The sequence below is a fragment of the Rattus norvegicus genome, chromosome 12 (genome assembly GCF_036323735.1).
Source record: "Rattus norvegicus strain BN/NHsdMcwi chromosome 12, GRCr8, whole genome shotgun sequence".
NCBI lineage: Eukaryota > Metazoa > Chordata > Mammalia > Rodentia > Muridae > Rattus > Rattus norvegicus.
In genome coordinates this window covers 37,420,290-37,434,794 of record NC_086030.1, presented here as the reverse complement: position 1 = coordinate 37,434,794, position 14,505 = coordinate 37,420,290, and the positions used below count along the sequence as shown (strand labels likewise).

The 14,505-nt window shown below is 47.9% G+C and overlaps 1 protein-coding gene across 1 annotated transcript in view; it reads left to right on the top strand.

The window, feature by feature from the left end:
• Zfp664 (zinc finger protein 664) overlaps positions 1-6,008 on the top strand; it is a 28,121-nt gene extending 22,113 nt beyond the window's left edge. Inside the window, exons 3-4 of the mRNA NM_001416822.1 lie at positions 2,091-2,155; positions 2,294-6,008. Of these exons, the coding sequence (NP_001403751.1) occupies positions 2,882-3,667 (786 nt within the window). The 5' untranslated portion in view covers positions 2,091-2,155; positions 2,294-2,881 and the 3' untranslated portion in view covers positions 3,668-6,008. The remainder of the gene's footprint in view (positions 1-2,090; positions 2,156-2,293) is intronic.
• Positions 6,009-14,505: the final 8,497 nt, after the last annotated feature.

Below are 14,505 nucleotides of genomic sequence, written 5' to 3'. Positions count from 1 at the left end.
TGGTCACATGTCTGTGTGTGGAGCAGTTGATAGTGTCATTTTGGGGTCTGGAGAAATGGTTCGGTGGTTAAGCAATCTTTCTGAGGACCAGAGTTCAGTTCTCAGCACCCACATTGGACAGCTGCCAACCACCTGGACTCTTGTATCACCAGCTCCAGAGGATCTGACACCTTTTTCTAAACTCCATGGGTAGCAGCGCATGCGCGCGCGCGCGCGCACACACACACACACACACACACACACACACACACACACACACACACACACACACACACACACCATGTACATATATTAGTTAGGGTTTCCACTGCTTTGAAAAGATTCTGACCAAGGCAGCTCTTAGAAAGAACAACATTTAATTGTGGCTAGCTTACAGCTTCAGAAGTCCATTCTAATCACGGAAGGAAGGATGGCAGTGTCCAGGTAAGCAGATACAGAATGGAGGAGTTGAGAGTTCTACATCTTGTTCCAGAGGCAAACAGAAGACTGACTCCCACCTGGTTAGGAAGAGGGTCTCGTTGCACAGCCTCAAAGTGATACACTTCTCCCAACAAGGCCACACCTCCTCACAGTGTCACTCCCTGGGCCAAGCATATTCAAACCACCACAGTAACCATACACACATGCATATAAAAAAACAAAATAAACTTTTTTTAAAAGATTTATTCATTTATTATATATATAAGTACACTGTAGCTGTCTTCAGATACACCAGAAGAGGGCATCGGATCTCTTTACAGATGGTTGTGAGCCACCATGTGGGTGCTGGGAATTGAACTCAGGACCTCTGGAAGAGTAGTCTGGTGCTCTTAACCACTGAGCCATCTCTCCAGCCCCAAAATAAACTTTTTAAAGAATCTTTTTAAAACCCTTCTTGAGGATTATGAGGTAGCTCAGTAGGTAAAAGCAGATGCTGTGGGGTTGGGGATTTAGCTCAGTGGTAGAGCACTTGCCTAGCAAGCGCAAGGTCCTGGGTTCGGTCCCCAGCTCCAAAAAAAAAAAAAGCAGATGCTGTAGAACATGCGGACTCTGAATGACTCTACAGAACATTGTAACCCTGGCCATGGGCACGTGCATGTTAGTGTGTGTCTGTACTCCCAGGACTCGGACAGCACACACTGACAAAACAAAAGACTTCTCTCAAACAAGGTGGGAAGCACGGCCAACTCTTGAGGTTGTTTTCTGACTCTGATGTGTCCCTTGTAGCTGTCAAAAACCTAGAAATAAGGCAATGGCAAATGTTTTCCCATCTGTTTTCTAGAATGAGGCAGCCCTGGTGGGGTATGAGCAGGGCTCCTAAAGGGTCATGGGCACCCTTACAAAGCACTAACTGCCCAGGCATGGGGGTAAGCAGCATGCCAAATTCATTCTTTACCCTAGTCACGTTGCAGAACAGGAAATAGATCAAAACCCAGGGAAATAAAGAAAATAGGGGCTGGGGATTTAGCTCAGTGGTAGAGCGCTTACCTAGGAAGCGCAAGGCCCTGGGTTCGGTCCCCAGCTCCAAAAAAAAAAAAGAACCAAAAAAAAAAAAAAACCAAAAAAAAAAAAAAGAAAAGAAAATAATTACAAGTTGTATGTGCTTTGAAGAAACCAAACAAGATTAAAGTTGTAGCCTGCTAGGGGCCTTCTTTACTCAGGGGAGAGGGAGCTGACATAACCACATGAAAGTAGATCCAGTCCTGGGAGCAGTGTGGAAAGACTGGAAGGCAAGCTACATTGGGTTGTGTAAGAGCTGAAGAGAAAAGGCCAGGTGCAGAAAAGAGAACGGATGGGGCCAGGCAGGGCCTCAGTACTCAGGGTAAGGATCGATGCCATTAGCATGCCGGAAAGACATGTAGGATGGTTCAGCCAGGGCAATGTTTGCTGTTGACCTGTGGTGTCTTCTTTCTCACATGTGGGGTCAATCTTCCAAAGTGGTTTTTCTTCACAGGTCAGCTACTCTAAGTCACTTATGGGTCTCAGGAGGAGTTCTCTTCTCTCCTCTCTGATTCTGTCCTTAACATTGTTCATGTAATTGATGAGTTGGTACAGTTGATCATGTACTTGGCCTAGAACAGGACCATGATGTCTTCCAATTCTTTTCTCAGACCTGCAAATTCAAGCTACTTCCCTCTGGGAGATAAGAGAGCTACCTCCTCAGGACCAAGAAAAGGTAGGTAAGGGCTGTCTCTGTGTCTGTGTCTCATCCTATTCCTCCTGTGTCCTGTGTCCCTGTCCCGGTCCCATTAATTCTGACTGGATGTTTCTGGACTGAAAGGATCTTGCATGTTATTTATTGTCTGTATTACAGAAAACCAACGTGCTACTGTATAGAGTCCCCAGAAGTAAGACTGACTGTCCCTGGAGCCAAGGAGCCTTCATGCTGGCAAGGCCCGCCATCTGATGGGCAGGAGGCAAAGCGACGATCTGACTCTCCTGGGGGTGCCCTGGAGGCTCATCACCAGCTGGCGTCTTCTGCCCTGGGCAGACAGATCATACGGCACAGGCTTTAATGACTGAGAAGTAGAAGAGTCCCGAACATCAGAGAACGACTCCAGGGGCTCAGAACAAAGGCTTACTCTTTCCTGTCCTGGAATGTTGACCACTCAGGATCTAAAGGAACAAAAGCTCTATGCTGATGAGCTATGGAATTCATATGAGAGTCAGCGTGACTTTGTCATCAGTAAGAGCTCTGAGTGAGGAACACTATGCAGGAAGAAGCCTTTCATAGAAAGACAGGCAGGGAGAAGCTGAGGCCGACAGTTAGCTTGCCCAGTAGAGCATGCCTGAGATAGATGCCAAGATGGCAAAATAAGAGGCTTGTGAAAGAGGAGGGAGTCCTGGAGCTCACAGTCGTAAGGACACTTTCTTCTTTAAGTCACGATACCAAATAGGAAAAATGATCTACAAGTGCCCCATGTGCAGGGAATTTTTCTCTGAGAGAGCAGATCTTTTTATGCATCAGAAAATTCATACAGCAGAGAAACCCCATAAATGTGACAAATGTGATAAGGGTTTCTTTCACATATCAGAGCTTCATATTCATTGGCGAGACCACACAGGAGAGAAGGTGTATAAATGTGATGATTGTGGTAAGGATTTTAGCACGACCACAAAACTTAATAGACATAAGAAAATCCACACTGTGGAAAAGCCCTATAAATGTTACGAGTGTGGCAAAGCCTTCAACTGGAGCTCCCATCTTCAAATCCACATGAGAGTCCACACTGGGGAGAAGCCCTACGTCTGCAGTGAGTGTGGGAGGGGCTTCAGTAATAGTTCTAACCTCTGTATGCACCAGAGAGTCCACACTGGGGAGAAGCCCTTCAAATGTGAAGAGTGTGGGAAGGCCTTCAGGCATACCTCCAGCCTCTGCATGCATCAAAGAGTCCACACTGGAGAGAAGCCCTATAAATGTTACGAGTGTGGGAAGGCCTTTAGTCAGAGCTCCAGCCTTTGCATCCACCAGAGAGTGCACACAGGGGAGAAGCCCTATAGGTGTTGTGGGTGTGGAAAGGCCTTCAGTCAGAGTTCCAGCCTCTGCATCCACCAGAGAGTGCACACAGGGGAGAAACCTTTTAAGTGTGATGAATGTGGCAAGGCCTTCAGCCAGAGTACAAGCCTTTGCATCCACCAGAGAGTACACACCAAGGAGAGAAACCATCTCAAAATATCAGTTATATAAAAATGTTTTGCTAAGAATTAAAAATCTTAAACCCATAAGTGCCACTAGGAAGGAAACCTCGAATTCACCTACATGGAACCCAGGAACAGCCACAGCAGTCCCCAGGAAACATTCTTTCTGAGGAGCTTTAGGTGAAGTTGTGTTTTTCTGAACTCGGAATTCTCTGTATGTGCCCAAGATGGAGCCTTGTGTCCCTGTCACAGGTGTGGTGTTTCCTGAGACTCTGGCGACATGTCACAGCAGTTTAAGTAATACTCCAAACCCATGAGCCTCGCTCAGCCGCTCGCTCAGTCGCCCGTCTGTGCTGTGCTTACAGGCAGCGCCAGACACTCCTGGAGCTCGTGCTCCTTCCTCTGTTCAAGCCCACCTGCCCATCAGTGCATTTAAAGATGGACAGCTCCCGTGCAGGCCGAGTCCTGGTATTTCTGAGGTTGCCATTTGACTCAACCCTGACATAGCTTTCCATATATCCTGTTATTTCTGAATCCACTTTACCTCATGTCCTCAGAGTACCTATAACACTTACTTACCCCTTCCTAGATGGCATTAAACTCCATTTTAGATTTTAGGAAGTCACAATGTGCACTCACTCAGCTGATCAGGAGTCATTGGCAGGTGTACGTGCCCTGGGGCTTTTCCTTAGTTTCGTGGACTCTGCTGATCACTGTGTCTCTAAGTTAGACTTATTTCCTAGTGGCTTTGTCACATGCTCCAACTTGAATTTTTTTTTAAAAAGTAGTTGAATGTATATATCAGGGAGGAAGAAGCAAGTAAACTGAGCTTGCCAACTTCAAGGGTGACCCTCTCAGGCTCCTTTTTTAAGTGGTGGGGTTCCCTACTAGCTAGGAAGGCCTTGAGAGGGCTGACTGGGGAGTCACTGAGGATGAATCTGTCATCTCAGGCAATAACGTGTAGGCATCATCATGAATCACATACAGTTCTTTTTAGGCATGAGTGTGCATTACTGATCCACTCATTCATTCACTGAGTATTTATTGAACGCCTCTTGGGTGTCAGACATGTACTGGGTGCCAGGAATGCCACTGGGTCATGAAATTCACCTCTGGAGGAGATGGGATAAGTGAGTTGACACATAAATAATGTAGTTTGCGATAGTGATTAAGTGCTATGAGAAACTAGGATGATACATAGAGGGGGGTGGGGGGCCAGGTAGCAAGAGTCAGGAACTCTGCGCTGAAGGTGCTAGGGTCAGGTGACAGGAGCAATGACAGTACACAGCACAGGTGCTGCTGGCTCTGGGGAGGAGATGCAGGTGCTGGAGGAGGTGTGTGGGGAGGGGAGGTGCTGAGCCATGAGGTTTTAATGGCTAGCATTTGTGGGCCTATTGTGTTTATTTTTATTTCTATTGACTGATGGTAAAACTCATGGAAGAACTCAAGGGATGTTGAGAAGACCAAAAGTCCCCAGTGACACCTACACAAAGCTCCCAGTTCCGTTTCCTTCTCTTTCCCATTCTCTGTCTCCCACATGCAGTCCTTTGCTCAGGAAGTCTTTGGGGAAACTAATGACCTGTAAATTTGAAGTGGGTGACTGGTCTGGTGGCTTCTGCCAGCCATCTAAGACTGGATAAAGAACTTCCCAGATGGTTAGAAATTGAGACTGCTTTGCTTGGGGTTTTTTGTGTTTTGTGTTTTGTTGTTTTGTTTTGTTTTTTGGTGTTTGGCTGGAAGAGGTTTTTGTAAAACTGAAGCCTTGGTGCATAGAGGGCTTTGCAGGAGCACATAGTCAGTGGGAGTGGGTGGGGTTTAAGAATGAATCTGTCACTGTGTGTTTCTATGTAGACACCTTCAGGCAAGCCTTTGGCCCACTGGTCACTGCCTTCCCCCTTTCCACAGAGGGCTATTGGCTAACAAAGCCCCTTCCTGGCCTCACGGCCACCACAGCAATTTCCTGTAGTGTCTTACACTTCCCCGTGTCACCACAGAGTGGAGCATTAGAGAAAAGCCTGGATAGATTTAGTTGATAGAGAGCCAGTTGAAATATCATCAATAGAATTTTAGTTTAGGGAAAATTGGTTTGATTTCTAGCTTTATTACTATTAGGTATATAAGCTTGGGAAAATTGCTTAATCTTCAGGTCTAGTTTTCTCACAGAATGAGGACACCGGACTAAATAATTTCCCAACTTCCAGCTAGTCCTAGAGTTCTATATTTCTACATAGTTGAATTATTTTATCATGCTGTTGCTGGGGGATACAACTAACACTTTTGAAGCTACTAATTTTATGTCAAGCTTTAAAGTCCATAATTGTTATCTTCAGAAATATTATTTGACCTACAGTATGTTTAAATCAATTTAATAAAATCACTTTATAACAGGGCCCTATGTTTCCTGTGTGGTATATGAGCTCAGTAGTTCTGGGGCTTGAAATTGGCTGTCATTTGTGCTACAGAATAGATCTTCTTAACAATTTAGTATTACAATGTTGGTAGCAATCATATTCTGTGCATGACCCATTTTGGTCATTGCTGTTTTCTGCCTGGACCCCTGAGCATGTGTTCTATGAGCCCATTCTTGTCTCTTCTGACTGACGCACTCTTTGCAAAATGTAAGGCGCTGGTTAGGCAAGGCCACTTGCATGACCAGTCGTGAAGCAGCCTAGCAACCACCAGCTCTGAGGAGACAAATCGACATTCTGCCCAGACTCTTTCCCAAGGGAACACTATTGGTGAGCAATGATGGTGGGGCCCTTCTGGGTACAAGGCCCTCAAGGAAGAACCTGGGACCTACATATTAACAGGAAGCACTTAGTCTGCTCAGATTGTGTCCTGACGGTGTATGTTGGGGCAGGGGTGGGGTGCTCGATGGCCTGGCCTGTACACGTCCCCATCTTCACGGCAGCCCTTCTCTAGTGTTTAGGACCATACACCCAGCTGTCTTTCCGTGCTATTGCTGACATCTTCAGAGACTTGGAAAGGTGAATGGCAGGCAAGGATCAGAAGCAGATGGAAAAGTACTCAGTGAAGTCAGCCTGGGGAGATGGAAACAGCTGACCCCTCAGCACAAAAGCTGAACAGGAGCAGGCGAGGCAGAGGAACAGGACAGCTCGGGTGGTGCAGCGTGGGCCAGCCTTTCACAGCCTTCACTGTCCTGACGACAGCTGAAAACCAGCAAGGCCGGGATGACGTTTAGTGATGCACAGGCTTCAGTTCTTAGCACTGCAGAAAATCCCCCCAAACACCCAACTCAGCGTTCAGTCTGTGTGGATACACCAATAAGGATCTGGCTGAGGTCTGTCAGGGCTCAGGTGGAAGAAACTTGTTTTCAGAATAAGGTAACCGCATTTGCAGTCCTCAAGTAGATGAACTTTTGTATTCCACTCTGTTGTTTGGGGGTTGGCGGCACACAGGTTTTCCCTGCATAACAGCCCTGGCTGTTCTGGAACTCCTTTTGCAAACCAGGCTGGCTTCTGTCCACCTGCCTCTACCTAGGATTAAAAGCATGCGCCACCACGCCTAGTTTTGTATTCCATTCTCGTTTGCTTTGACCTTTTGTCTTTTTTTAAACAATACTTCTGTAAACAGTCCCTTTTGCCCTCACTAAGTTCTGTTGGCCCTGCAAAAGGTCTACCCTGAATAATTGGGCAGTTCTGAGAGACTTGACAATCTTGGACCTGTTATGAGGCCTCTGGCTTCTGTTTTCTAGGGAAAGGTTCTGATGCATTTGGAAGTGACACACAGTAGCTATAGAAGCATCTGATTGGCTCACAAGGTCAGACCTGACAAAGACCTTAGATAGAGGGACACCTGATGGTTCCACACAAGTCATGGGTCCCGAGAACAAATAGGAAGCGAGGGCAGTTTTGATCTTGAATGTTCCCACAGGCCCAACCAAACCGTGAGACATGATTACCCCCTGAGACAGAGCGGCCCCTTTTCCTGTATGTCGATTGCCTTGGTTTTACTGACTGGGAAGCTGGGGGGTTGGAGAGGTAGCTCAGCAGTTAAGACTATACTGTTGTTCTTGCAAAAGACCCAAGTTTGGTTCCCAGCACACCCATCACTTGGCTCACAGTTACTTCCTGTAACTACAGTTCCAAGAGATCTGATGCCGAGGCTCTATGGGCCTCCTCACGTGCATGCACAGGCCTGCTCACAATTTACCACAAACATTTATTTTTAAATATTAGGAAGCTAACTAACTAAAGAGGGGCATACTGTGCTGCATTGGGAAGATGAGAGCTATAGTAGAAAAGGAAGACAACATGGCATATTACACAGGGCCACAGGTAAGCTGGGTACAGTCTCAGCATGCCCAAGTGTGCATGCTAGGATGGCTCTGGGGAAACCTAGCCTATGTATGGAAAAGACTTGGGGAGACAGTTCTGGCTGCAGAACAAAACTGATGTTTCTGTAGCGATACAGGTTGGTCTTAAATCTGTTCCTGTCACGTGGTGGTGTCTTGACTTCATGACAGCCACCTTGAGCCTCATACTTCACTTGCATGTTAATCTTAACCCTGTACATTCCCGTCTCTGTGAACCCTGAGTCCTTCAGAGTAACTCCTGTTACCAAGGTCTCGCAGAGAATAAACCTGAGATTGTGCCTTGTCTCCTGTGCTGATGGTGTCACACTTGCTGTTGGACACTGCTAGACTCGAGCTGCCCATTCACCTTGTGCTCCTTGTGCTGACTTAATCCTTTGACCATCCAAAGAACAAAAAGCAAAAGTCTAAAACCGCAACAGTGTAGTCTCAGTCAACACAGTAAGTGGGAATAGATTGCAGATAACCTCCCTGCCAGAATTTAAGCATGCCGATCACAGGACACCACCAAAAAGACAAAGGCACCAGGTGCCAACAGAAAGCAGATAGTGATATTGTCAAGACAGCACAAGGTTGGGGTTGGGGATTTAGCTCAGTAGTAGAGCGCTTGCCTAGGAAGCGCAAGACCCTGGGTTCGGTCCCCAGCTCCGAAAAAAAGAACCAAAAAAAAAAAAAAAAAAAGACAGCACAAGGCACAATGTACTAGTGTATGAGAGAGGTATTTGCCCACATGGTGTGCACCTTTCTCTAACCGTCTATGAAGATAGTTCAGATTTTACAATGTGGAGAGAAATGCTGTCTCAGCTCATAGCAGGGAATGCTTGTTATCTCAGAAGGATCTCACTGAGTGGCACTGTGAACACACATTTGATCTATGTCAGCTGCGTATGAACTAAGTGAACCCTGGACAATCAAAAGGACTGGTTGCTACCAGACACCAGGACATAGAGTCACCATTGGGATCACTTCTTGGCCTTTTGGCTATGATCAGGTGTAGAAATGCCATTGGGTTGCATTCTCTAATATAGTGAAAATTGAATGATAAACAGTCAAATCTACTGGGACGTTTACTAAAACCCAAATCCCAGATAAGGACCAGAGAGATGGTTCAGCCAATAAAGTACCTACTTGCTTTGCAAGCGTGCAGACCAAAGTTTAAGCCTCAGAAGCCAGGTGCATAGGCACACCTGTGATCCCAGTGCTGGACAAGCGGAGACAGGAGGATTCCCAAGGGCTCACCAAGCAGCCAGCCTAGAGAAATTTGTGAGCTCAGGTCCCAATGAGAGATCCTGCTGCAGAACACATTAAGGCGTACTGTGAGTGAGGAAGACACCCGACATGACTTCTGACCTCCACGAGCATGTGCACATACAAAAGCAAATCAGCCCCTCACTTCAACTGGACCCCCAGCTAAAGGAAACTGAAGCAAACACAGACAAGCGTCTTGTTACAACAACGTAAAAGAGAGGGGACGGAAGAGATGGCTCAGCCGCTAATAACACATGCTGCTCTTGCAGAGAACCTAAGTTCGGTTCCCATCACCCATGTTGGTGACTTACAAGTGCCTCCAGTTCTGGGTAGTCTAAGAATTCTGACCTTTGGGGACACCCATAGACTCATACACATAAAAATCTAAGACAAGGACCATTCGTTTTGACTCATGGTCCCCAAGTGTTGACTTGTTGAGGCAGAACATCTGGGCAAGGAAGGCGTGGTAGAGGGAAGCTGCTCTCTGCCTGGCAGCTGGGGAGCAGAGGGTTAAGAAGCGACTGTTGTGATACACCCTCATGGGCATGCCCTTCATGACCTGACAGCCTTAAGGCATGTGGCCTTTAGAAAACATTTAGGGTTCAAGCTAGAACATGTTAAGTTGTTGACTGAGTGATGCTATTGGGATTTCATGTGGAACAACGGCATATCTCTTCTAGAGAGATCTAGCCCCTTCTGTCCCCAGGGAGTCCCCAGGCTGCTCCTCTACCAGGTCTTGCCCTCTCCAACCTTGTTGGCTCCCATTCTCTTTTTATAACCTCCCTTCCCTAACCTACTGTTTACCCTGCCTCACAGTCCTGTGATGGATGCATAGACCAGGTAGCCACATCTTTTCCTGCTGTCCAAGGTGTGTCTCTGGGTCGCTCACCTGCATAACCTGCACGTTGAGAGCCTGAGAAAGCTCCTGTGATCTTTGAGTGGGTTCAACCTAGTCTCTTTTCCTGGCCACTCAGATGTCACTAGCTGTCTCACTAGGGACTGGATTGAGCTTTTCTTATTCAAGTAGGAGGCCAGGCTTCACAGTCATCCAGAACATTGCATCTTTAGGGCCTGTAGAACAGGCAGAGGAAGGAAAGCCCATGAGATGCCCGGTCAAGTCTGGAATCTTGGACATGCTATACACCTATGTTAAAATGGGTCCTTGTGAAGCAGACTCATTTGAGTCTTCTGTGCTATGACTCAGACTGGTGACACTGTCCTTCCAGAGGCTTCAAGGACTCCATTCAGGAGAAAGTGCCACAAGATGATATGGACTGAGTGGAGGCTCCTGCTGTACTTGAGGTAGTCACAGAGAGCCCACACACACACACACAGAGCAGGGCACCCCATAACATGAAACTGCTCCCCAAGGCTCAGAGTGACTGCCCCCCACCCCACCAAATCCTGCTAGATCTCCCCTGTGCCTGTTGACTCCATCTGTGCTGTTTCATAGTCATGACCTGAACAGCCCCTTCCTTTATCCCAGGCTTCTGCCAAGCTCCCCTTCACGTGTCCCCATTCTTACTCGGGTCCATCATGCCCTTGATATTCATTGCCTGTCTTGCTTGTGGCTTCTGAGTCCTCCCCTGACTCCTTTCTGCATCTGAACCCTGAATGAGTGTTTGGTATAACTGACAGCAGGATTGACTGAATGGACATGGGAGGGCGTGGCTACTCTTGCACATCCAGAGGGAATGTCTATGTAGTACCTCCTTGGCCACAGGGATGATCTGTTCTGGAACTAAAAGTTGGGTCATGAGACTTTCAACCTTACTAGGAATGGAACCTATTCCATACCTTATACCATAATGGGCCATTATGGTATAAGTGCCGGTGCCCTACCACTAGGCTACACCACCATAAGGAAGAGATCAGCTGGAGAACAAAGTCAATACCCAGGACCAAAGTACCATCCAGGCATGCCATTTTGTCAGATCAGCTCTCAGTGCCATCAGTCACCTAGATCCAGCTGCACCTGCGTGTGACATCCACCTTCAAATTGTGAAGCTTCTTAAGTCAATCCATTATTTCCCCATTTGTGCCTGATCTGGCCTTCCTCACCAGCAAAGAAAGGCTCCACAATGCTTCAGCCCAGTCCTGAGCCTTGAGGCAATCCCAATTTCACATCTGGTCCCAGAAATCCCTCCGTCTGAGGCTTGGGAGAGAGTGCCACATTTCAAGAAGGGAGGAGGTGTTCTGTGGAAAGCTCTGGACAAAACTGGCTCCTGAGACTGTGGGCTGGAAGAGCCTTTTCTGGGCAGCTGAGGCAGAGGTGACACTAGCCCTGTGTTCTGAGGGCAGACTTGCTGTTCATCAGAACTGTCCGGGCAGGGGCTGGGGATTTAGCTCAGTGGTAGAGCGCTTACCTAGGAAGCACAAGGCCCTGGGTTCGGTCCCCAGCTCCGAAAAAAAGAACCAAAAAAAAAAAAAAAAAAAAAAAAAAGAACTGTCCGGGCTAAGTAGGAACGGCAGCAACCAGCATAACCGCAGAGCTGGCTTCATCGTCGTTGTCCCACCATCGTCTAGATGTGCCACCAGCCAAGAGAATAAACAGTGCCCAAAGCAAGGTCAAGCTGTTCTGGGATCTAATGGAATCCTCACTGACTCCCTCTGTGGTCTCACAGGAAGTCAGTCGCGTAGGCTCTGCAGAATTCAAAGGAACCGTAGCCCAGCCTGCATCTCCAAAGGCCTCCAAGGATCAGTTCGCTGAGTGTCCCTGGAAACCGTCTCAGCCTGTCAGGCCTGGCGCCAAGTGTCTATCTGCTAAGCCATCAGCCAGTCCATGTCAAAGGATCAGGTCGGGGTTGGGGATTTAGCTCAGTTGTAGAGCGCTTGCCTAGCAAGCGAAAGGCCCTGGGTTCGGTTGTCAGCTCCTGAAAAAAAAAAAAAGATCAGGTCACAGACCTATGGCTGGCTTATGGCTGGCTTCCAAGGCTCAGGCTCTAAATGCATCTTGGGCTCTCCCCTTTTTCCCCTAGACCCATCTCCAACCTATCCCTTTCTCTTGACTTCTTCAGGGTAGAAATGGAGCTGCCCTGCCCATACCCTTCTCACCTCAGATCCTCTCTCTGTCTGTTATTCTGTGTGTCCATTGCCCTGTCTCTCACCTCCACCTACCTCAGTCTGTACACGCCGAGGGATGACGGCACCCTCCTCTGGGGTTAAATTTGGATCTCAGACACTCGGGTTAAAATGATTCCTTGTGAACCAGACTCATTTAACTGGAAGCTCCTTGTGTGTTTATGACTCAGGCTGACAGCCCTTCTCTTCCCAGAGGCTTCCAAGGGCTTTGAGGAAGCAGAAGATGGACCATCTAGCACTTATAAACCTTCCCTGGAGCTGGGAGACTCAATGTCCTCCAGGAGCCCTATCTATGCAGTTGGTGAGCGATTACTTAGCCTGAGGGAAGGCAGTGCCAGACTGTAGAGGTGCTGGGAGAACAAACTGAATCTATTTCTCACAAAGATCCAGTTTACTCCAGAGGTCCATAGTGAGACACTGAGAGCCCAGGTTTCTTGATGCAACTGTGTGGCCTTGAGTCAGTTTCTTTACCTCTCTGAGCCTCCAGGGCTCATAAAGCATAGTATTTTCCAGAATGTGAGGCAAGCATGAGCTGAGCAGTTGAAATCTTTAGCTTGCAGCCTGGCCTGATGTAAGGGCTTGGCTAGTTTAGCTGTCAGTTCCTGCCCCCTACAGGATGGCACTTTCGATATTGGATCTTACAGAAATGCTATCACTGCTCATCAGAGCTGGCTGTCCCCAGTGACTGGCCCAGATGGCTGGCTTAACAGCTGAGGCTATGGCTAAGAGCATGGGGACAGTGGATGTTGGCAGAGGTTTGCAGTATCACTGACCTGGCAGTGACCCCAGAATGCTTCCTGAGAACCCCTTATTTGAAGGTTCCAGAGTGACAGCCAAGACAGGATGGGCTGACCTTTGCAGGGAACCAGGCCCAGCCAAAGCCGGGAGTCAGTTTCTGTTCTCTGAAAGCAAATAGTGACAGGCTGTGACTGAGGCCACAGTCAAGGTGCTTGTCCCAGCCAAGGAATTTAGGCGGAGGCGGAGCCCTGCCCAGAGACCCCTTGGAGTGGCCAGCCACTAGGCTGTGACAGGATATTCTAGAACACCCTCATGTCTGATCCCGCATGCCTTGCCGCTGGCCTTCATTCTTAGTAGAGCTGACTTCAAAGCCAGAAAGCCTGGTGTACAGTTCCTATCTCTCTACCAATTTCTAAGGACTTCTTTTGAAACAGGTTACCAGGGGAAAGTGCTGGCTTTAGTTCTTTTCCTATCATGTATTGTTCTTAACTTAAAATGATATTTTATTTAAGAATACTCCGTGGGTGTGTTTATCTGAGGGCTGTATAGCTCAGACACTCTTAAGAAACCAGCTCCCGCGGGGTTGGGGATTTAGCTCAGTGGTAGAGCGCTTGCCTAGCAAGCGCAAAGCTCTGGGTTCGGTCCCCAGCTCCAAAAAAAAAGAACCCCCCAAAAAAAAAAGAAAGAAAAGAAACCAGCTCCCGGGGTTGGGGATTTAGCTCAGTGGTAGAGCGCTTGCCTAGCAAGCGCAAGGCCCTGGGTTCAGTCCCCAGCTCCGAAAAATAGAAAAGAAAAAAAAAAAGAAGAAGAAGAAAGAAACCAGCTCCCTGGCTGGAGAGATGGCTCAGCAGTTAAGAGCACTGACTGCTCTTCCAGAGGTCCGGAGTTCAATTCTCAGCAACCACATGGTGGCTCATGACCATCTGTAATGGTCTCTTCTGATGCCCTCTTCTGGTGTGTCTGAAGACAGCTGCAGTGTACTCAGATACATAAAATAAATAAATCTTTAAAGAGGAAGGAAGGGAGGGAGGAAGGAAGGATAAGAAACCAGTTCCCTTTCATGCACCAGTCTCTAGCTGGCTCCTGGCAGGCTGGGGACCCCAGGTAAGGGTGCAAATGACCCTCAGTCACAGGTCTACTCCATTAGTTTACAAATCAAGAGGACAAAGCAGCTGATGGTGAAATGCTTGTGACCATTTACTGTGCTGGCTCCTGCAGAATGACCTAGAGGGCTGTGACTCCCCATAGTGTAGCCCAGCTGCTGGGGCCGTGTGCACGGCCTCTCCATCCCTGCTGGTGTGGCCTCCCCAGAGCACAGCCTGAACTCCGGCCAGCCCCTCCCACACACCACTGTGGCTAACCTTGAAGGCCTGGGCCTGACTGTAGACAGCCCCCACTGTGAAGAGGAGCCAAGAAGGCCTGGTTCACAAGGAACCTCCAGGCCTGGGATTTTGTGAGTGAGACGGGATAAAGATGCCCCTTAAAGT